The 24658-nt window shown below is 42.5% G+C and overlaps 2 protein-coding genes across 2 annotated transcripts in view; both read right to left on the minus strand.

Annotated features, from left to right (window-relative positions):
* Nucleotides 1-2566: 2566 nt before the first annotated feature.
* KCNV2 (potassium voltage-gated channel modifier subfamily V member 2) lies at nucleotides 2567-8767 on the minus strand. Its single transcript, XM_053466233.1, has 2 exons — nucleotides 7234-8767; nucleotides 2567-3041 (listed from the first exon to the last, which is right to left on the minus strand). The coding sequence occupies exons 1-2, from the start codon at nucleotides 8635-8637 to the stop codon at nucleotides 2760-2762; spliced, it is 1686 nt and encodes a 561-aa protein (XP_053322208.1). The 5' UTR covers nucleotides 8638-8767; the 3' UTR covers nucleotides 2567-2759.
* Nucleotides 8768-14498: 5731 nt separating this feature from the next.
* VLDLR (very low density lipoprotein receptor) overlaps nucleotides 14499-24658 on the minus strand; it is a 31894-nt gene continuing 21734 nt past the window's right edge. Inside the window, exons 15-19 of the mRNA XM_053466200.1 lie at nucleotides 24072-24218; nucleotides 23769-23834; nucleotides 17475-17555; nucleotides 15541-15710; nucleotides 14499-15336 (exon numbers count right to left, since the gene is read on the minus strand). Of these exons, the coding sequence (XP_053322175.1) occupies nucleotides 15301-15336; nucleotides 15541-15710; nucleotides 17475-17555; nucleotides 23769-23834; nucleotides 24072-24218 (500 nt within the window). The 3' untranslated portion in view covers nucleotides 14499-15300. The remainder of the gene's footprint in view (nucleotides 15337-15540; nucleotides 15711-17474; nucleotides 17556-23768; nucleotides 23835-24071; nucleotides 24219-24658) is intronic.

A 24658-nucleotide genomic window follows, 5' to 3' on the forward strand; every position in this document is an offset into this window, starting at 1 on the left:
ATTGCCTGGCGGCATTGTGCCATCTGTAATTTGGTGGAGAAAGGATAATGGTAAGGGATTGTTTTCAGTGTTTGGGCCCCTTACTTCCAGTTAAGGGAAACCAAGACATTTTGGATAATGCTATGCTTCCACTTTGTGGGAACAGTTTGGGGAAGGTCCTTTTCTATTCCAGCATAAGTGTGTCGCAGTACACAAAGCAAGGCCCATAAAGACATGGTTGGATGAGTTTGGTGTGGAGGAATTTGACGGAAATTGGGAGCCAGGCCTTCTCATCCAACATCCGTGCCTGACCTCACAAATGCTTTATTGGATGAATGGCCAAAAATTCCCGCAGAAACACTCCAGAAGAATGGAAGCTGGCTGGCAATGATAATATATGGAAGATCGATGCGCAAAATGAATGGATAGCATACAGATGCGATTAGACATGAATCAAAGTAACAAGGTAATTGACATGCACTAAAAGTAAAATTAATTTATGCCGTAACATCATATAAAGGAAATCCCATCCAGTTTAACATCTGTTGGCATCAGAACTCCATGCAGTCACATTGTCCATGGTTTAGAGAATGCAGTTGAGCCAGAAAAGTGAATTTGTTCATGAAGTTAATGGCAGTCCACCTTAAAAAAAAACCAAACAAACAAAAAAAACCCATACTAATTACGGCATAAAATACACAAGCTGAGTGGAGTCAAATAATACCAGTTCAAAGAAACTTAAATTGTGAATATTCCCCCAAAAATATAAATATGCAGCATTAGAGAATGATAGTATTTTGAGACAGCATCCCAAGATCTAAAAAAAGTTATGTATGGTCCACCTACTACAGAAATAGCCATTAAAAATAGGGAAAAATCTAAATGAATGCTTTTTAAAGTTTACACAAAAAAGGCAGAAAAATCTCTATTCTCATTTAATTTGTACCTGTTCAATTTCTATAAACATTGGGGGCAATTGGTGAAAATTCCTGGGGAATTCTGCTCTTGGTCCAATAAAACGTATCCTCTTCAACTAAAGAATCCAAGTAACTAAAGTAAAAATCTAATGCTTTAACTGATTGCAGACTCATGGGCATCGCGTTAATTAAAATAGGTCGGCTGTAATGAAAACCACAATTAAAACAAATGGAAGCTGTTAAGTTCTTTTTTAGTTACAAGTATTATCTGGAGCATTACTCAGCCGTCTGTTCTTACCTGAGTCTGAATAAACACTGAGAGTTAAGCCTGGTTAGATATAATTGATGGTGACAGAAAGGCCTTTGACTTGTAAACATGTTTTTACCTGTTTCCCAAAATAAATTTGCTTCAGCACATGATGTTCCTGGAGTATAATTGTTTGGCAAAATGAAATATATTGCGATGGATTTGTGTCATGTGGCCACATTTGAAATGATAGTTATCCACTTAGTGTATTCTGCTGCATCTGCACTATTGCCACGATGCGGATGTACACGTGTGTGAGAACAGATGTGTTTGTGTAAGTGTGTGTCCATGGATGTGTTTGTGTAAGTGGTGTGAGATGGAGTATATGTTAGCATGAGTGTTGTGAGAGGATGGAGTGTGTGTTAAAAATGAGTACATGTGTGTTAGTATGAGTAATTGTGTGTGTTTACATGTGTGCCATAGTGTATGTTGGAGGGGAGCCAAGGGGCAATGATGGCACAGATAAGCTGTTAGTTCGGACAAAGGTGGCACTCACAAGCTGGGGGCAAGGGAGGTACTCACAAGCTGTTTGGAGGCAAAGGTGGCAAAGTATATATTTAAAGAACATATTGACTGTCCCAAGAATTTTAGATTTGATGAGGTAATAGGTGAACTAAGTGCAGTGGCAACAAAAACTATTGTATTTGCTCAATTATTAGATGACCCCCCCCCCAAATTTGAATATTAATTTAGGAAAAAAATGAAAAGCCTGGATATAAGGCTACCCTATAGGAAAAAAGTTTTACCAGTAAATATTCTCATGTAAACTATTTCTTTCATATTTAATAAAAAAAAACTATGATTGAGAAAAATGTTTTGTTTTTATTTCCTTTTATTTGCCAACCTGCCCTCCCAGTTATGCACATTTGCCCCAGGCTTGCCACTCTGCCCCCCAGATATGCAACATACCCCCAGATATGCCACTCTGCCCCCCAGATTTATTAAATGGGTCGTCGTTTTCCTTCTAACTTCATAAAACCACGCGCAGCAATGCCAACAGAAAAGCGTGCAGATGTGCATATCAATACAGCGTATGTGCCTCAATGAATCTCCTCATTTCTTAGCAAATGATCGCAAGAGTTTGATTCACAGGACCGAGACTCGTCCTTGCATTTGATAAAGCTCCGAATTTAGAGACACATGTATTCTCAGTCTCCCTCACAGAGTCCCTTAATCATAGGGAATGCCATTTTGAGGATGGGAATGAAAATACAAGTGATATCAATAATATTGAACATTATTCTATTTTAACAAGCTTCCTTTAAATTAAAAATAGTAAAAGTCCGAAACATGTTCCACCATAATCGCAATGCACTTTTTTTTTATACATCTTTATTAACACACACATGTGACAATAATGGATTTGACATGTAGGCCTGAAAACAAGCACATAATATAATTAAGCAAAATGTCACCAAAATATATCATGTATTATCAACTGGCCTTTATTAGCTAATTTGTGTACATAATTTACAGTTGTACTAAGTAGCATATACAGTATATAGATATAATCGTTACATATAGCCTGTCTTTTGCAGTCTTGCTAGAAGGTGTCATCAATGACTGTGGCCAGGAAGAGGTTGTGTTGATGTGCTAGTGCAACACTCTGACATCTTCTTCATAGCTCTGCCAGTAAAATCTACTTTTCCTCTTTTCTTCCGTATGGTTGTATATTCATAAGACTTTAGCTTGCTGTAATAGTCAGAAAACTTGTTATATAAGATTGAGATAGGCATCCCATTTAGAATGATCCCAAAAGCAATGCAGAGGAAAGCGAACAGTCGCCCAAGGTGGGTTTCCGGATATGTGTCTCCATATCCTACGGTGGAGATGCTGACCTGCAAAATGAATTATATCTCAGTTAAATGGCTGTTGTCTAATGAAAGGTTTAGAAAAACAGAAACATAGAATTTTACAGCAGATGAAAACCATTCGGCCCATCTAGTCTGCTTATTTTTCCTGATGCAAGGGGTTCAAACCCCTATCAGTCTTTGGTCAGTCTTTGGATATCGCATGTTAAAATAGTTTATCTGACCCATGAATCATACATCATTATTGTCCCAGTATAAGTCCCTGTTTCATTTTATGGGTATTATGCCATAAAATATATTTAATTGACTGGTACACCTCTAATCACCATACTTTGGCGGAGCTCTGTAAAATAAAGAATTTGATCATGTTTGTTGTAATACTGTAACATTTATTTATGCTGTTTATAAAAGTTGAACTTTAGGTCTATGAAAAATCTTTACCTAGAATATAACCCAATGTAACTTTGAGGACTAGATTTAACTCCTGGATAGATCTGGGGAGAAATACTTAAAATTACCTTCTTGTCTGCTTCCAAAGTAAATTGTGCAGAAGCAATAAGGACAACAGTGGTCACAGTGGCGGAACTACCAGGGTCGCGACTGCGACCGGGCCCTGGAGTTCTGCCAGTCAGGGGGGCCCAAGGGGTGCCGAGCGGTTGCTGAAAACGACCGCTCGGCAACTCTTGGGCCCCCCTGACTGACAGAAATCCAGGATGCCTCTGCTCCCCGCCGTCGCCGCCGCCTGCCTCAGAGCTGCCCAGAGTACAGTGTTGGGAGCGTGAGGCGTTTGTCTAGGGTGCCGGCGCTTCACACTGAGTGAAGGGCCGGCACCCGAGACAAATGCCTCACGCTCCCAACACAGGAGTTGACGGTAAGTGACCTACAAAGGGGGGGTAGGGAGGGAGTGGGTAGATCGTGAGAAGGGGGGGTATGGAGGGAGAGAGTAGATTTTGAGAAGGGGGTAGGGAAGGAGAGGGTAGATTGTGAGAAGGGGGTAGGGAGGGAGAGGGTAGATCCTGAGAAGGGGGTTAGGGAGGGAGAGGGGAGATTGTGAGAAGGGGGAGGGAGAGGGGAGACTGTGAGAAGGGGGGATAGGGAGGGAGAGGGGAGACTGTGAGAAGGGGGTAGGGAGGGAGAGGGGAGACTGTGAGAAGGGGGTTAGGGAGGGAGAGGGGAGATCGTGAGAAAGGGATAGATGGGTTGGGGGTGGGAGGGTGGGGGGGGGCCCTTAACAGATTCTCGCACCGGGGCCCTGAGGTTTCTAGTTACGCCCCTGAGTGGGCAGAAACTACAAGTATTTGTCACAATGCTCATCACATATCGATGGAGATTCAAGCTTGGAGAAGAAACAAGCTTTTTTCCTGTGAAGCTTCCTCTGGGTAGAAACTGCAAAAACTTTCACTAAACTCTACTCTAAACTACTCTAGGTTGCAGAATTTATGTTACTGCAGTTTGGCAATATTAGTTCACTGGATGATTACATGGCACCAAAAGCCCAATGTCATGTAAACTGGCACATGACATGGCATGTATAAGAACAGACAGAAATGAGTTCCACAATGACATGCATACACAATTACTAAGTGCATTTCATAGAGTGTAGTCAGAAGGGGACATTGCAAAAAGAGATTGCGCTGGATATTTTGCAAAGCATTTGAAGCTCGGTCATGTGTCATGTTACATTAAGCCACTTCTGTGGCAGGTTGTACTGGCAGACTGACATTTACAACATGAGGATCCAAGCAACATGGGTTGAAAATTTTTTAAAAGTAATGTTTAAGGGTTAATCACATATTAGGTGGGATAATGACCTAGAGGTAAAAAAAACACAGAGTGCTAAAGGTCACTGTTTTTGCTGTCTAATAGTTACAACAGGGGAAGAAAACAAAACGTAGAACAACGTTTCTTCCTTACAGGGTTTAGGGTGTACAAAACAGTAATTGCTTACTACGCTCACATAAAAAAAAAAAGTATATACTATACAATAGTAAGAAAACAATGGCATGTTGAATAGTTTTCATCTGCTGTCAAATTGTATATTTCTATAAATACATTTTTTTTCCATACATGTACTGCAGGGCTCGGACCAACTTATTTTAGTTTTAGTCGTGTGAAAAATACTGTAAAAAGGGAATGCTTTCAAAAATAGATATGTTAATAGCTGATTTTTTGACAAAATGTAAAGTGAGTGAGTAAAAATCAATATTTGGTTTGACCACCTTTTGCCTTCAAAAGAGCATCAATTCTTCTAGGTATGCTTGCGTACAGTTTTTTTTTAAGAAACTCGGCGGTAGTTTGTTTCAAACATCTTGGAGAACTAACCACGGTTCTTCTGTGGATTTAGGCGCCTCAGTTGCCAATCTCTCTTCTCGTAATCCCAGACAAACTCTGTGTTGAGATTAGGGTTCTGTAGTGGCCATAGCATCACTTCCAGGACTAATTGTTCTTCTTTATGCTGAAGATAGTTCTTAATGATTTTGGTTGTATGTTTGGTTGTCATGCTGCACAATAAATTTTGGGCCAATCAGATGGTACTGCATGATGGATAAGTACTTCTAGCCAACCCTTTGGCAAACAAACTGCCTTCTGCTACAGCAAAATATTATACATTTTGTTTGTGTTTTCGTGAATAGTTGAGTCGCTTGGCCTTGTTTCCAAATCACTCACGGGCCACTTTATTAGGTACACCTGTTCAAATGCTTGTTAAAACAAATAGCTAATCAGCAAATCACAATGCATTTAGGCATGTAGACGTGGTCAAGACAACTTGCTGAAGTTCAAACTGAGCACCAGAATGGGTAAGAAAGGGGATTTAAGTGAGTTTGAACGTGGCATGGTATTTAGTGCCAGATGGGCTGGTCTGAGTATTTCAGAAACTGCTGATCTACTGTGATCTAGGGTTTACAGAGAATGGTCCAAAAAAGAGAAAATATCCAGTGAGCGGCAGTTGTGTGGACAAAAATGCCTTGTTTATGTCAGAGGTCAGAGGAGAATGGGCAGATGACAGGAAGGCAACAGGAACTCAGATAACCACTCGTTACAACCAAGGTATGCATAATACCATCTCTGAGCGCACAACACGTCGACCACAGCGAGTGCCACTCCTGTCAGCTAAGAACAGGAAAGTGAGGCTACAATTCGCACAGGCTCACCAAAATTGGACAATGGAACACTAGAAGAACATTGTCTGGTCTAATGAGTCTTCATTTCCAGCTGCGACATTCAGATGGCAGGGTCAGACAACATGTAAACAACATGAAAGCATGGATCCATCCTTCCTTGTATGAATGGCTCAGGCTATTATCGGTGGTGTAATGGTGTGGGTGACGCCCCTTTGTACCAATTGAGCGTTGTTTAAATGCGACAGCCTACCTGAGTATTGTTGCTGACATGTCCATCCCTTTATGACCACAGTGTACCCATCTTCTGATGGCTACTTCCAGCAGGATAATGCACCATGTCAAAAAGCTCACATCATCTCAATGACAATGAGTTCACTGTACTCCAATGGCCTCCACAGCAACTAGATCTCAATAGAGCACCTTTGGGATGTGGTGGAACGGGAGATTTGCATCATGGATGTGCAGCTGACAAATCTGCAGCAACTGCGTGATGCCATCATGTCCATATGGACCAAAAATCCTATTGAGCAGACTCAATGGCTTCCTAATTCACTGTGTGTGTTTGTATACATATGTTTGTATATGTATATGTATATGTATATGTATATGTATATATATATATATATATATATATATATACATATTGCACAAAACTATCTGCACCATTTTAGCCTACAAACTGCACATTTTTATTTAACTTTACACATTATTCTCTAAAGCTCTATATGTGACTTGTGGTTTAGACCTTATGTCCAGAGGTGGATTACATTTCATTTGCCAAATCAAGGCATAATTCATAATATAGTGTTATAGTGTTGCCCAGGTATATTTAACATTGTTTCCAGATACTGAGAACCATGGTATTTTTGTGGTTACACATTAATGGGATGTTAACATTTATAAATAGCTATTTTTGAAAAGACCACACGCTAGAAAAACAAAACAGCTGTGGGGCATTTCTGTACATTTCCTGGTTACGCCAGTCTGCTACTTCTTTTACTTACACTATCCTCTAGGTGGATTATTTGTAATCTGAAATATATTCAACGAGTATATATTTTTAAAAGTATACTTCTACTTTTGAAGTCAACACTTACTGCTGCCCACCACCAGGCGTGAGGAATGCTGGTGAAGTTGGTGCCAGCCACATCATGCTCCACTGTATATACCATTGCAGAAAAAGAGAAAATGCCCATGGCAATGAAAAGAAGCAGGCACCCAACCTGCTGATAGCACTGTCGGAGAGTAAATCCAAAAGCCCTAAGCCCAGTGGAATGTCGTGCCAGTTTCAAGATACGAAATATACGCATGAGCCTCATGATCCTTAGAACTTGACCGAGTTTTCCAACTCGCACTACTGCTTCAATCTCTTGTTCGTGACTGGACCTTTTACCATTTTCATCCTCATCAGCAAACTTCTCAAGAAGCAGCTGTAAGTAAAGTGGTAATATGGCGATCATGTCTACAGCATTAAGGACGCTGCGTATAAATCTGCGTGGGTCTGGGGAGGAAATGAGTCGTAGTATATACTCCAAAGTAAAGAAGGTGATGCACACTGTCTCTACGTGTTCAAGATAGGGCCTGCCACTGGGAAGGCCAGACGCATTTTTATACTGCATGTCTTCTACAGTGTTTAGTGTCATTGCCACAACAGATATAAGAACAAAAAAACTGGATGCTACGGCCATTGCCTTTGCTGTGATTGATGAAAAGGGTTTTTCCATAAGGTTCCAGATTCGACACCTCATGTTGCCATAGAGCATCCCTCGGAAAAGTTCCTCATTTTCCTCTGTTTCCATTTCAGCTCTCAGCTCCTTTTGGATCTTTAGTTGCTCATTCAGCTCATCTTGCCTCTCTTCAAATGAGATTCGGCAACAACGTGGCGTATGCTTGATCCTTACCCCCCAGTAGTTGATTTCCTCCAGAAAACTTCTGGGGCACAATTCATCTCTTATCCACAAGACCCCGGTACGATAGAAATTATAGATGTGCTCAAATACAGCAGGATCCCGATCAAAAAAGTAGACATCTTCCGCCGGACTATAATCATCACACAAATCTAACTTACGTTGGCAGTCTGTGTATGTAGCCAATCGACCTATACGTGTCTTTGGATAGCTGGCTGCTATTGTGTAAGAGATTTGAAAGCTGGTTCCTCCTACGTTTATGTTCAACAAATTGCTCCTTACATTCCCAAAATGCGAAGGTGACAATAAGTAGCTTTCCTGATCATCTTCGTAGAAGTTACCGTCTAAATGTGCTGCAATAAATTGTTTCTTCCATCCATCTAGCCTTTCTTCTTCTCTTTCTGACCACCTCAGTTCCTCTACATCATCATCTTCATCCGCAATGTAGTAAATGTAATTGGCCTCAGACTTCCAGTGAAAATTGGAGTCCCTTCCCATGCATCGTCTGTCATTGTTTGCTCCATGCTGTCCGACTGGGATGTTCCCATAATAGGTCAATGGAGAAGACCTGGCCCTTTGCTTGAACTGCAACATATTCTGACAGAACACATTTGAACAATGCAGAAAACTTAGTAATACTGTTCAGTCATACAGGTATAAGCGGGACAGAAACAGCAGTCATCTTCACAAGTCACAGGGGGTCTCTATTTCAATGTTCACCTCTTCTGTGTTTCTCAGACATGTCACATAACAATCCCACTGCATTATCTGCTATACGTGTCATTGACTGTTTTAAGTCCTGCTGACAAAGAAGATTTTAGTACTTAAGAAGGGATTTTAGGGCTATTATCCCATTCAGCCTGAAACTAGAAGCAGCCTGTGACATCTCTCTTAACAAATATGGGACAGAATTACATTGCTGCAAATACTTACAAGTCGTTTTCATCGTCATTATTGCAGAATTATTGCAAGAAAAAAATCTTCCCATTGGGCAGCAAGGGAGCATCATGGCCTCCACATTTCTAGATAAGAAAGAAGTCTTGCCGATGATTAGCTGGTTGATGTAAAAAAAAAAACCCAAACCTATCAGGAAAAAATATACTTCACCACAAAAATATATTTCACTATATACATTATTCATTTCCCTGATCATTTACACTTTTGTGGTATTTGTTTTGCTTGTTCTCAAAAAAAGTTTAAAAAATCCTTGTCATTGTGCAAACGGTTAGCTGCTTGATTGGACCTAGTCACAGTTTTGATGCTGACTGTTTCTAGAAAGTGTTTATATCATTCGAATTTCGCTCATCTGATGAATAAAACCGTATTGTATGAGGTTTAGCTTGTGACACCAGTGTTTTAGAAATGATTGTGCTCTTTATGGCCAATTGTCTAAACCATCCCCTTTTTCAAGTAAACCTAATGCAGATATCTCAGTTCTGAAAATATGTGCCTTGATAGTTTGTTCATCTTCTATAAGTTGCTTTTAGTCTGATAAAGATTCCGTGTGTGTTTGGCCTTGTTTCTGGTGCCATCTGGCTTCCCATATGGGTTCCTCAGCCATGTTCACTTATGTTGGTCATGACTGTAATCCGACAGGTGCTTTTTTTTTTTATTTTCCTTCCTTTTCCCTGAAGAGGACTGTTTTTTTTATAATGTAGTGTTGTTTAAAATTGTAAATAAATGGTGCGCACAGGGACATAGTAACAGTTGCAGAACAATTTAAAAATCAATTTAAAGTGGCTCTTATGTATTTAGGTGAAATGCACTTTTCTTATCATAACACATCACATACTGAAAATACAGTGGCAGCAAAATCTGGATAGACGTCAGTTCGGTTGTTAAGGATTCACATATAAAGTAAACATATTAAGGAAAAATGATAATATTTTCATATGTGCTAGTAAATGGAATGAAAAAGCTATTCAGAAAGACATTAGAAACAGCATTTACTCTCTATCTATGTGAATTTATTTTATGAATCTTTGGTTGAGCATGTGGTGTGAATGCCAAAAAGCAAAACAAAACAGAAAACTAAGCAGTTCTTGCTGTTATGTCGAGGAGATCTCATGACCCACTTAGGGTGACCAAATTTTACCGGTATTTCTGTCATTCAGGGACACACTATGAAGCGGATGAGATTACACACAGAGGCGTATATTATATATATAGATATACATATCTTACATACGCACTGATTCACATATGCACACCGTCACATACACATAAAATGCATTTTATATTATATATGTTTATATATATATATATATATATATATATATATCACATACACTTCAATTCACATATACACACTATCACATACACATAAAATAAATTTTATATTATATACTGTATGTACATATATATCTCACATACACACTGATTCACATGTACACACCATCCAATACCCATAAAATACAGTGCTGTGGAATCTGCCGGCGCTTTATAAATAAATGTAATGTAATGTAAAATACATTTTATATTATATTTGTATATACCGTATTTTCTGGTGTATAAGACGACTGGGCGTATAAGACGACCCCCAACTTTTCCAGTTAAAATATAGAGTTTGGGCTATACTCGCCGTATAAGACTATCCCTCTACCCAGTATACAACAACCAGCCAATCATGGCAAGCGATGTACCTTACCGGTGATTGGCTGGTTGTTGTATACAAAGCCTGCTTGGATTGGGTGGGTCAGCTCTCCCTAACATATGCCTGTCCACACACACATGTATAGACATACACTGCCCTCACACACCCCTTCCTTTACACACATATATACGTACACACCAGCTTACAAACACACATATACACATACACTGCTCTTACACACACCTGTCCATTACACATACACTGCCCATACACAGATATATACATACATACACCACCCTTACACACACACATATATATATATCTACACATACTAACATACGCCTGTCCATACATACACATTTATACACTGCCCTCACCACACACCCCTGCCTTTACACACACACACATATATATATATTATTTAGATATATATATATCTCTCTCTATATATAGATATATACATATCTATATATAAACATACACACACCAGCTTACAAACACACAAATACCTACACTGCTCTTACACACACCTGACCATACACATACACTGACCTTACACACACACACATATATATACATACACTGCACTTACACCCCTTTCTGCCCATCTCTTACCTTTCTCATCTTCTATCTTCCATCCAGTTGTGGGAGCGTGAGGTCTGTCATTTGAGACCTCTGCTTTACTGCTCCCTCATCACTACGCGCCGGCAATTGATGCCGAGCGCCGGGATATGACGTCATCAGCGTAGTGATTAGGGAGCACGGAAGCCGAGGTCTGAAGTGCGAGACCTCAAGCTCCCTAATGTTGGGTTAGTTAGAGGGAGGTTGTGATCTCCCCAACCAGCCCTGCTCATCGGGCGCCCGCTGATCAGGGCTAGTTGGGGAGATCACGATCTTGCACCTACCTCGGCGCGGCCCTGAAGACCGGCCCAGGGGAGGTGGCTTCTCCGCTCGCCCCTCCCCTACAGATACGGTACAGTTTCGTGGGAAATCGTGATTCTCCGGCTCGGTAAGTTTCAGTACCCGGCGTATAAGACGACCCCCGACTTTTGAGAAGATTTTCATGGTTTAAAAAGTTGTTTTATACGCTGGAAAATACGGTATATCTCTCACATACACACTGATTCGTGTACCAACCTGGCTATCCTTACCATCCTGCTCGAGTTAACCCCTTACGGTACTGTGCTGCCTGTGTGTATCCTGCCTAAAGCTGAACCTCTACCTTGCTACATTGACTCAGTACCTATATTACCTGCCTACACTAAGACCTCCTTGCTGTTGGGATCATCTAAGTCCTGGATTATTTCTACTGAGGGCTTCTCTCTCGGTAGCAGTATTCCAGGCAGAAGAACTTCTTCGGTGAATGCCTCTAGCGTGGATCAGTTAGCTCTACCAAAGCTACTTAATGATTTCTCTTAAACCTCTTTAAATAGTTTGTTTTACTTACTTTTATGTTCTACACAAATATTGCCTGCGATCCTCTGGCTTGTGTATTGCATGTGTATTCACAAACGGAGCATCTGACATCAGTGCCCTGTGAAATTCTGGCTGGGATAGATGATGCTGTAGTGATATGAGTTAAGATGATAGAGTAGATTGCACTCCGGGGAGCCAGGAAGCAAAAACACTCATGGAGAACTTCAGATGAGTTCCTAGCGTGACCACATGGACCATGTATTTCAGAACACATAATTCTTACATATTGCTGACCAGATAAAATGCTGCCCTGCAGTATGGGGGGGGGGCAGCATTTTAACTGGGCTGGTCAGCAATATCTAAAAATGATGTGTGTCCTGGAAAACATGGCTGATGTGGTCACCCAATGAGTTCCCAAGCTAATTGCTACACTTCATCTACTATGTGTTGCTACACTAACAACTAAGAAAACAGAGTGGCCAAATGTAAACAATTAGCAGTATATATTTGCTTGCTATAGTGATTGATTGTTCCACTTTTTTTTCTGCCACTCTGAATCATTATTTATTGAGACCTTAGTCAATCACGTAACCTCAAACTAAAAATGGGCAAAACTATGTGGATCTATGAAAAGTAATAGAATTAATTGTAGCTGTGATTTCAGTACCAAATATAGGCACGTGTGATATAAACGCATCATTTTACTTTGCCTGTTCATTTTGCTGTATATCAATTTTCCACATCTGAAATTTGTGAGATGTTTTAAAGCAGTCTGTTTGCTTTAGACATTATATTGTTGATTTCAATACTCATCGTTCAGAGCAGTACACATTTTCTGGTAACTCTCAATCCGGCAGTTCTAAGAAATCTTAATCAAATACTTTTACAAAGATCGCAGGCAGTTGTATCGATTTTCACGTTACATGCAGTGATTTCCTACTCAGATGATTCCTTATCAAAATATTGATGTATTCCCAAAACACAAGAGAAAATGGCTGAAGTCTACGTAACAAAACCTGCAGTATTGATGTGGTCAGAAAATCCTTTATACTGCCCGGTGGTCCCATCTAATGTCTCAGCAGCTTAGTGCCAAGTATGACGTACATGCACAATGCCCCTTTCCTTGCGACATATAGGATGGTAGGATATGATGTCATAACATTTTTTTTTTGTAATCAGTGATTGGTTAATTTAGATTTTCTATAATCGGCATCAAACATCATTTGCAAAGCAAACTGCGTGCTGTTTAATCTCGTTTATCAGGTACAATAGGAATTTTCGACCAAAATACAGCTAAAGATATTTCAAAGCACATCTGGTGACCCATCGTCTCTTAGCTCTTTTTAAGCTAGCTTTAAGATGACTGGTTGTTGTATGTAATGCTTTAAAGCTCCCCTGGTGCTTGTTATCAGTGTACGTGATTACACAAATCTTATTCCAGCTAATTTGATTTGAGTTTTTCTATTCCAGCGCGGGTTTCAAAGAGCAGCAGCGTAATTGCAGGTTTATTGTCTCAGTCAACCTCTCGTGATACCATCCTTGTTCCAAAATGACCTAGTTCACGGAAGAGCTGCCGTGCAGTTTTATAGCAGATACGTCCTCTTCGTAAACACATTTTTATTAAAGTTTGTTATTGGAATGGTTTGTTTTTAATAGCACTACTTCAAACTAAAGCAGTGTATTTAAAATGCCTATAGCTAGATCTTTGTTTGCCAGCATAATTGTTGGTATTTTTTTTAAATTTTCTTTTTAAATGTACCTGATAGAAGGTGGAATCTATGACAATGTGGCAAAATTTGCATTATCTAATCAATTTTCTGACTCCATTTTCTTTACGACCTTACAAAGGTTTCCTGAATCAATCAGCAACTTAAGAAAAAAAAAAATTTGATGTCTGAGACAGACTTCACTTTCAGCCTGTAAAGTTTTCATATCCCCCACTGAACTTAAAGCCAAATGATAAACCACAGCCCCCTTACTCAAAATATAAGGAAACTTATAAACCAGAAAAACCATCACTGCGGTTTTCCACTGGTTTTGAAGATTAAGCCACTTCCTATGGTTTTCTGTAAACAATGTCCCTTTGTGAGTCCACCAACTAATTCCTGTTACAGGCTCTAATGTATACAAAAAGGAGGGACTACTATTCCTTAAAGCAGAGTACTGGATTTTATTCCTTCATTGCTTAGTTAACTGCGTAAGGTCAGTGATGTTCACTTACACGCCTGCCAATGAACCATTCACCTTTGAAATATCTTAATATGATTAATGTCCACTAGGAAAGATCATACTCTTAAGATAACTGCACCCATTGTATGCACAGGAAGAGTACATCTAATACATATATTCATTGCATGATTTTATTCTGTAACCAGAAACAGAACCCCCCCTCCCCCAAATAAAAAAAATTACAAGCGACAGATCTGAAAGTAGAAGAATTCAGACAGACAATATAGGCAAGTATTTATTCTGAAAAGGATCGCCAGTGGTTCTTTTACACAGGGAATTTACCCTCTGCACACCTCTATAAAAAAAAGGTCACAGTCAAGACAGATATACAGCCGCATTCGCACATACAAAACTTCATTTTACGTTTAGAAATTATTTGGCAATTTGATATGAATAACCCGTTTTTTATTGTCTATTGCCATCGCCCCAAACATTGGAAGGAGGAAAGAAAAAACCCAAAGTGTACAGATACATATTTACAGTCAAAATACTTCAAAGTGCTTTAGAATAGTGATTGTGTTCTTGGAGATATGTACAAATTGCCTATACAAAGTATGTACAGGTGTATTCACTATACATATTAGAGCACAAAAAAGGTTAAGCCTTGAAGTGCCAGAGGGAGAAAGCCCTGCAGCACTTAAGGGGTTAATTGCTGGGATATGGCTTCATATGGAAAGTGCTTTATACAGTACCTGGCCTGTGAGGAAAAAAGGATTTCATAATACTGACCAAACAAAAAATAAATAAAGAAATTAGAGTTCGGAGGGGGGGGGGCGCATAGAGATGGTAACCATATCAAGAGCTGAACAAATATATCATTAAGAAATATATACAAGAGGTTCCTGTAGGCAGTGTCCATTCAGCTCTGCTTCACACAAACATTTTCCTCTTCACATACTTCCAGGGATCTGGGGTGGGGTATGTTCAGCCACTGGCCTGGTTACCATACAGACCAAAAATCCCATTGAAGCAGTGTAGACTGAAGGAAGATGGTGAATGCCAACCATGTATGACCATGCTCATGAGAGATCGTCATCTGTGTTAACAACCGATATCTGAAGAACGAAGAAAAAAAACAACATTTAGATGCTAATTTGCTGCCGACGCCTCCGAAGTTTACACATGCAAAAAATGTAAATGGGCTGAGTGCCAACGTAATGGATATTCTTATTACACTGGCACCAAGGACAGCCTAATGGGTATATTTATTGTAGTAAAAAAAGAAAACCTAAGAGCATACAGCTGGTGTCATTACTTACTGCCGGATAAGTGTGTCCCACGCTTCCACCATGCCTTCCAATATCTATCGTAAGGTCTTCTTCTGTTGTCTTAAGATACACCGGGTTGTCGAAATTCATGCTTTTCATGTTTTTCCGCTGCCAGTTGCGCCACATAAGGTAGCCTCCTGTGGCTGCCACCACAAGCATCACTTAAACATAAATAAACCACATTTACGGTCATTTATAAGATCAAGAACATTTATCATATGGAGCATTGATTTCTCAAGTTTCAAGAAAGTTTCTGATTCCAGACATGTGGATTCATTCCAGCATTTGAATTATTTGCAGAAGTGTATCTCAAACACTTTTCTGAAAGCTATTAAGATTTGCATTACACAGTTGTGAAAAGCCTCTCGTCCTAGTTTTATAAGCGGCCGTATTGACTTGGCATGACGGGAAAGATTCCTAGAATTAATACGTAGCTCTTCTCTTCTAGACCTGATTTTAGACAAACCGTAATTAAACACTGACCAGAGAGAAAACGACATAGTAGTGGAAGTTTGTCTTGGTCACAGGCCAGGCTGTAATAGCTGTCTAGGCACTTTAGCCCTGGTTTTCATACTGCTGTTCCTCCTCCAGATACAGAAATCACAGCTGCCATTTAATATTTATTTAATTTATTTTTTTCTGCTGAAGTAGCAGGATGTCCCTGTAAAGTTTCTGAACATTACGTTTGTTATTCTAGGCACAGATAAACACCAATAACGAAGCCACGCAATTCTTCCTAGCAGCGCAAGTTTATAGAAACGATTCTGCAGAGGACATCCACTTACAGCAGACCTGGGCAAAGCACGGCCCGCGGGCCACATCCGGCCCGCTGAATAGCTCGGTGACTCACCAATGAGTCCGGTGTCCCCCCCCGCCCTGGTCACTTACCTTAAACTCCTGTGTTGGAAGCGTTTGTCTCGGGTGCCGGCGCTTTACGCTGGGCGCCGGCATATGACGTCAGACGCCGGCGATCAGCAGTGAAGCGCCGGCACCCGAGACAAACGCCTCACGCTTCCAACACAGGAGTTTAAGGTAAGTGACCGGGGCGGGGAGATCCTGAGAAGGGGGGGTTAGGGAGTTAGAGGGGAGATCCTGAGAAGGGGGGGTTAGGGAGTTAGAGGGGAGATACTGAGAAGGGGGGTTAGGGAGGGAGGTCTTACTGTGTTTGTGTGTGTGTGTCTTACTGTGTGTGTATCTTACTGTGTCTGTGTGTGTCTCACTGTGTCTGTGTGTGTCTCACTGTCTGTGTGTCTCACTGTGTCTGTGTGTGTCTTAGTCTCACTGTGTCTGTGTGTGTCTTACTGTGTCTGTGTGTCTTACTGTGTCTGTGTGTGTCTCACTGTGCCTGTGTGTCTTACTGTGTGTGTCTCACTGTGTCTGTGTGTGTCTTAGTCTCACTGTGTCTGTGTGTGTCTTACTGTGTCTGTGTGTCTTACTGTGTCTGTGTGTGTCTCACTGTGTCTGTGTGTGTCTCACTGTGTCTGTGTGTATCTTACTGTGTCTGTGTGTGTCTCACTGTGTCTGTGTGTGTGTCTTACTGCGTGTGTCTTACTGTGTTCATAGCTTATTCAGTTATTGTAATAAATATTTTAGCCCATTTTTTAGCTCAAAATATTTTTTCCTTTTTTTTCTCCTCTAAAATCTAGGTGCGTCTTATCAGCAGGTGCGTCTTATAGAGCGAAAAATACGGTATGCACTCCGAAGCCTTGTTCATTTTGTTCACTTCTGTGCTGTGCTAATAGTTATTCAGGCCTTACTTATTCAAGCACCTCTACCAATGACGTAGGCTTGAATAACTTTATTAAACAGCACATAAGTTAACAAAATGGACAAGGCTTCGGAGTTTGTAGAGGTCTGGCCCTCTAAAACCATTCCAATTTCTCATGTGGCCCCATGGGAAAATTAATTGCCCACCCCTGACTTACAGAGAGGAAGGATTGCCCACGCAGCAGAAGAGCTTTTAGTTCCTGGATCTGCTTCGTACACGGATGAGCTTGTGTTACCCTCTACAAAACAAAAGGAGACAACCCCTTTAGACCAACACAACAGACAGACATGCTGACCAAGAATCACCAAATTGGGGCATTATACTTAGTTTAAAGTTAGGGCTCCAAATCCTCAGATGGAAGTAGCAAAGCTACAGGTTCTAGTCATTTAGCATATCAGATTGAAATCATCATAAGTGATAAACTATGATAGAGACCAAACATTAGTAATATATTACTTACAATAATGATCTGTTTGACATGTGACAATATGATTGCCAACAAAAAAAAAAAAAAGCTTTAAGCGAGCAAAACCTTATGAAGCCACAGTGACAAAGACATTCGCCTCCCTCATAACATAAGTTAGAAGTCTAATGTTAACTGGCACTTCCATGTTGATATTAAGCAAAAGGTTTGAGCCTCTAATCCTTAATGCCAGCCCAATATATGTACGACCTACATATGAGGTGTAGAATGAATATCTATATTTTAAATATTGAAATTACTGCCTAACCATGGTCTTGCAACTGTCTATTTAGCCAGCCATGGGATAGTTTCACATACACACACAATCTCAGGAAGGCCTGCATCTATTCTATTAGTAGGCGACATTTAAGATTAAAATTTCCGCAGCTATTCTCTAATCATATCTTTCTTTCTATAGATCCATAAAAATGTGGCTTACATTGCTAAAGAATCTATCTTTCATAAGAAAGAAAGAATTCTTACCTGGGAATTCCTTTTCCTTGTCCATTTCCAAGGTGGCACATGAGAAGAAGGCTCCGCCTACCAGGTAGGGCAGGAAACACTACAAAAAAAGGAGACCTCCCCCTTCCTCCCCAGTGTGGTTAAAAAGAAAGACTCAGACAAATAAAAGCCAAACAAAGAAAATTTAATGGGTGGGAGAAAAAGTGTGCCACCTTGGAAATGGACAAGGAAAAGGAATTCCCAGGTAAGAATTCTTTCTTTCCCTTGCCATTCCAGGTGGCACATGAGAAGAATTAGCAAGATAGGGGGGGAAGGATTCCAGTCTGTAGGACACGCCGACCAAATTGAGACTCGTCTGAGAGGTGAAGATTCAGCCTGTAGTGCCTTACGAACGTATGAATCGACCTCCAGGTCGCTGCCTTACAAATAAGAGACTGAGACACCCCGGAGAGTTCAGCCCAGGAAGTCGAGACGGATCTGGTCGAGTGAGCCTTCAGGCCGGAGGGAGGTACTCTTCCCGCGGAGACGTAACATAAAGTGATTGCGTCTTTGAGCCAGCGGCTCACGGAAGCCCTGGATACTGACTTGCCCTTGCGGGTCCCCGCAAAGGACAGAAAGAGAGAATCGCATTTCTTCCAGGCAGACGTACGTGAGAGATAGGACAGGAGACATCTCCGCAGGTCTAGCGAGTGGAGTTCCAGTTCTTTGGGATTCTTGGGATCCGGACAGAGAGTAGGCAGGACGATCTCCTGATCCGAATGGAAAGGAGAGACTACTTTAGGGAGAAACTCCGGTGGCAAACGAAGGATAATGCAGTCCGGCAGAATCCTGAGAAAAGGTTCTACTCTGGAGAGAGCCTGGAGCTCGCTCACCCTCCTAGCAGAAGTGAGGGCTACTAGGAGGACAACCTTGTAGGTGAGTAGCTTTAGAGAGGTATCCTCTAGAGGCTCGAAGGGAGACGTGGTGAGCTGATGCAACACCAGGTTAAGGTCCCAGGGCGGGACCGACGGACGGAGCCTAGGGCGAAGTCTACACATTCCCTTAGAAAATCTGGAGATCCAAGGATGGGAAGCCAGATTGAAGTCCAAGAAGTTGCTGAGAGCTGAGATCTGGACCTTGATAGTAGCAGGTTGGAATCCTTTATCAAAGCCATCTTGAAAAAAACGCAGCACCTCACAGATAGATGGAGAGGATACTTCGTGCATATTGCACCAGGCGATGAATGTTTCCCAAACCTTCTGGTACTTGGCGGTCGTAGAATTTTTGCGGCTGGAGAGAATGGTGCTCACCACTGGTGCAGCTAATCCTTTAGAGGTCAGGATCTCCCTTTCAGAAGCCATGCGGAGAGGTTGAATCGGGAGGGATCTGGGTGGAGAACAGGACCTTGAACGAGAAGATCCTTGACCTGAGGAAGAAGCATGGGTTCGTCTATGGACAAGGTGGTAAGGTCCGAGAACCAAATTCTTCGAGGCCAGAAAGGAACAACCAGGATGACTTTTTGAGGGTTTTCCCGAATTTTCCGGAGCACTCTGGAGATAAGGGGAAGCGGAGGAAAAACGTATGCGAGATCGAAATCCCAGGTCTGCGAGAGTGCTTCCAGGCCTCGGGGACGGCCGACTGGTGAAAGAGAGAAAAACTCCTTTACCTGAGTGTTCAGATGCGTGGCCATCAGGTCTATCTGGGGAGTGCCCCATTTCTTTGTGATGAAGGTGAAGACCCTTTTGTTTAAGGACCATTCTCCCGGAGGTACTGAGTTCCTGCTGAGGTAATCCGCCTCCTGATTCAGTGAACCCTTGATATGGACCGCGGAGAGAGTACAGAGACTGAACTCCGCCCATCGGCACATCTGAGCCGTCAGGGTCTGCAGGCGTCTGCTTCTGGTGCCACCCTGCTTGGAAAGGTAGGCCACCACGGTGACGTTGTCCGAAAGGATCCTGATGGACTTGTGCCGCAGGATTGGAGACCAGAACCTTAGAGCCCTCCAGACCGCCAGCAGTTCTAGAAGATTGATGTGCAGGCTTGATTCTTGAGGAGACCAGGTTCCCTGGGTAATATGGCTTCCCATGACAGCACCCCAGCCTGTCAAACTGGCGTCGGTGGAGATTACCACCCAATCTCTCGTCCGCCAAGGGAGTCCCTGTGAAAGCTTCTTGGCTGACAGCCACCAACGGAGTGACTCCCGAACGAAGGGAGAAAGCCGGACCTTCTTGCATAGGGATGTCCCGGAGCGATCCCAGTGATCCAGTAAAAACCGTTGAAGAGGTCTTGCGTGAGCCAGTGCCCAGGGAACCGCCGAGATGGAGGAGGTCATTAGACCGAGCAAAGACATGACGGATCTGAGGGACACTGATTTGCTCTGTAGGACCGCGTGTGCGAATTCCCGTAATCTTAGGATTTTGTCCTGCGGGAGAAACGTCTTCTGTACTTCTGAATCGAGGATCATTCCCAGAAAGGTCCGACGTCTGTTTGGAAGTAACTTTGACTTTAGAGAGTTCACCAACCATCCCAGGTTGTGGAGAGTCTTGAGGGAAAACTCTAGATGTGATTGGAGCAATGATGCCGAGGCTGCAATTAGGAGCCAATCGTCCAGGTATGGGACCACTTTGATGCCTCTTTGCCTCAGGAAGGCCACGACCACTGACATGAGTTTCGTGAAGATCCGTGGTGCTGAAGCAATCCCAAACGGAAGGGCCCGAAACTGAAGATGACGAACACCTTGAGGCAGTGTAACGGCCAGGCGGAGGAATCTTTGGTGGTCTTCCCTGATGAGGACATGTAGATAGGCATCCCGCAGGTCTATAGTGACCATGAAGTCCCCCGATGAAATAATCTCCGTGGCGGACTTCAGGGATTCCATCCGAAACCTGTTGTATTTTATACAGGCATTTACCAACTGTAGGTTGATTATTAACCTGAATTTCCCGGATGGTTTTGGTACGACGAAGACGTGGGAATAGGTTCCCTCTCCTATTTCTAGATGAGGCACCGGGACTAGCGCCCTCTCGTGAATTAAGTTGGTGAGTGTGGAGAAAAATCCCGCTCTTTTCCAAGGATCTGCGGGGGGCATGGACAGCAGGAATTTCTGGGCAGGTAGGTGAGTAAACTCCAGTGCATAGCCTTGATTGATGATGCGAAGGACCCAGGGGTCTGAGGTGATCTCTTCCCAGGCATGAAAGAAACCGGTTAACCTGCCCCCTACTTGAAGCCTGCTGGCGTCAGAACCTTCCTGATTTACCGTCCCTGCCTCTGCCTCTTCCTCTCTGGAATCTACCTCTTGCGTAGGGTTTACCCCGAAAGGACTGGTAGTCTTGATTGGAGGTAGAGGGCCTGTAGAACTCCGTCTCTTGGAGCTCTATAATAATTAGACCTGAAACGAGGTGGTCCTTTCCTCTGAGGTAACCAGTGCTTGTCGCCCGTGGTGGATTCTAAAATCGTGTCGAGGTCGCTGCCGAAGAGGTGATTCCCCTGGAACGGAATGCCGCACAGCTTGTGTTTTGAGGCATTATCTGCCGACCACGACTTAAGCTAGAGCGCTCGTCTAGAAACCGTTGAAAGTGCCGTAGCTTTAGCAGATGCACGGACAGATTCAATGGAGGCATCGGAGATGAAATCAATTGCTAAGCAGGTGTCGGCCAGGTTTCTTGCGACCTGCTCAGTCCCTGGAATAGCTGCCAGGTCTTCCACCGCTTGTTGAAGCCAGATCTTAATGGCTCTAGAAGTTGACGCTATTGCAATGGTTGGACGAAAGTTCGCCGCTGCTGCTTCAAAAGCCCTCTTGGCGGCATTCTCGGCCCGCCGGTCCATGGGGTCTTTGAAATGAGACGCGTCCTCCATCGGAATGGCTGTTTTCTTCGTAGCCTTGGCTACTGCGGTGTCCACTTTCGGAACTTCCCAGGCATCAGAGTTCTTACCATCAAAAGGGAACAGCTTTTTGATTCTGGAAGACGTGAAGAATCTCCGGTCAGGAAATCTCCACTGCTCCGTGATTATTGCTGAAAGTGAATCGTGAACTGGAAAGGTCTGCGGTTTCCTAGAGTGACCCTGAAAAGGATCCGGTTTTGAGACTGGTATGTCATCCTGTAGATTCAAAGTAGACCTGACTGCAGATATGAGCTTCCCTGTTTCTTCGACTGGGAAGAAAAAGGTTTCCTCTTTAATTTCCCCCTCCTCATCCGAAGACTGGGGGTCATTCGACTGGTAGTCATATTCCGAAAAAGGAGCCGAATAATCTTCCAGGGTATCTGGAAGAACATTTGGTGGACCCTGCTGGTAAAGTTGATGGTGAGGCACCGGCGCCTGAGAGGAGCTTGCCATAGCCCGAAAACAGTCAAAGGTAGACTGAAGTTCCCCTTTCAACCAGGAGGTAAATTCCGTTGCGGAAACTTCTTTAGGCAGAGAGCAGGAGCTGCATATTTTGGCCGTAGGGTCGTGTAGGGTCTTTTTACAGGAAGAGCAGGCTTTGTGTTTCGTTTTACCCACAGACTTCCTATGTGGGGAGGCCTCAGGAGGGATGTCTGGATTTTTATCTGACATGACTGAGGAGAAAAAACACAAAAATGAGACCACAGAAAGCAATGGAAATAGGCCATGGAAATCTCCTTAAAACCCAGGAGGGAAACACCTACTTGAAAAAGGCAATATACAATCCTTAGGCACAGGCAGGCACAAAAAAGGAGTAGAAAATGCAATAATACAGCATAGGAACGAGAGCAAGGAAAGATCTTACCCATTCTGGCGTTTTTATAGAGGCATTTAGGCGCCCAGGCCCAGAAAACGTCACATCCGGAAATTCCTCGTCAATTGACCTCTCGTGACCCCGGACGCAGCCGGGGGTAATGCAGAGAGGAAAATAATGAACAACGGGTGCCGTGAAACCGGCACAGCCGGCTATAAAGTCCCGCTCGCAGCGCCTCCGGAGCGCTCTCCTGCCGTGCCTCACGCTGAGGATTCCTCCTCCCCGGGACGGAGGGAACCGGAGCCCGGGGATGCACCTCCCAGTGAGCCCCCTGGGCTGTGGGCAGCATATACCGAGGACTGAGCCTCGAGTAACCGCGAGGACCGCGGAGTTACAGCCTCCGAGGCTGCCGCATCACCCTGGATCCACCGGGATCACTATCGGGGATCGGAGAGAAGGACGCCCCCCCGGGGCTCCAAGAAAACAAAAAAGAAGAGGGAAGGTAAGCTAAAGCCTAACCGCTACCTGAGTAGGGCAGGAAACAACACTGGGGAGGAAGGGGGAGGTCTCCTTTTTTTGTAGTGTTTCCTGCCCTACCTGGTAGGCGGAGCCTTCTTCTCATGTGCCACCTGGAATGGCAAGGGAAAAGACAGTGTCCTAACGTCACATCATACAGGGAACGTCTAGCTTAACAAAAAAAAACAACATGAGGACGTTAACATTCAGAGACAGGAGTGAACAAACATGCCAAGTCTGGAGTTTTAATCCGTTCAAAAGGTGAAATGAGCTGTACGCAATGGCACTGCTTAGGCGTAATTTACTTTAGTGTGTGAGGCATTTTAAGCACTTACCAGCTAGGACTGGTTTAATAGGGGATAATCCAGTAGGAGTAATGGTATGATCCATAGATTTACTACCTTAAAACAGACAAACATGAAACTTTAATATACACACGTAGGATACAAGTACCTAATAAGGCTCTTAAGATCACACTTTATGACCGACAAGGGATCACATTCAATGACTATATGAAAATACAAACAAGCTGCTAGTAGGGAATTCACATGATGCCATCTACTGCAAGTGTGACACGACTACATAAAACTACAAAAGACTTTATACAAAAAAAAAAAAAAATTGTGCAGATAAGATACCTTTTCTACAGTTTCGGCCATCAAACGGTTCAAAGCCATTGGGACATACACAGGTGTATTTAGGGGAGCGATCGTTTATCTGAGGAGCAGGTAAACACAAATATTCACAGCCTCCATTTGGCAGAATTTCATTGCACCAATTTCTACCTATGGACAAAGTAGGATTTTTTTTTTTTATTTTAGCTCAACAGAACCTGATGGGAAAAATGATAGTTTCACAGTAAAAAAAAAAACAAAAAAAAAAACCCAAAACATTTAACAATTAACATTGTAACAAGACCTTGAATTTTATTTTCAGTACATTCACTTGTTTGGCATAAGTTATTATAGCTCCGCTTTTCCCAACAAACATTTTATTTATTCATTACTATAGCAAGGCAATAAGGATAAAGGGACCAGAAGAAGATAAAGCATGGCCATTAATGTCCTGTTCTTACTTACACATCTTAAATGTAGCAAGAATAAGTCGACTTGCCAGCAGTAACTTCATGAAAAGGAATACATTTTGGCAAGGAACAAAAGAGTTCCAAATTTGCTGGGTTAGACCACAATCACCAAGTTTACGCCCCAATTATCGGCACTGCAGT

This window comes from Spea bombifrons, chromosome 1, assembly GCF_027358695.1.
Source record: "Spea bombifrons isolate aSpeBom1 chromosome 1, aSpeBom1.2.pri, whole genome shotgun sequence".
NCBI lineage: Eukaryota > Metazoa > Chordata > Amphibia > Anura > Pelobatidae > Spea > Spea bombifrons.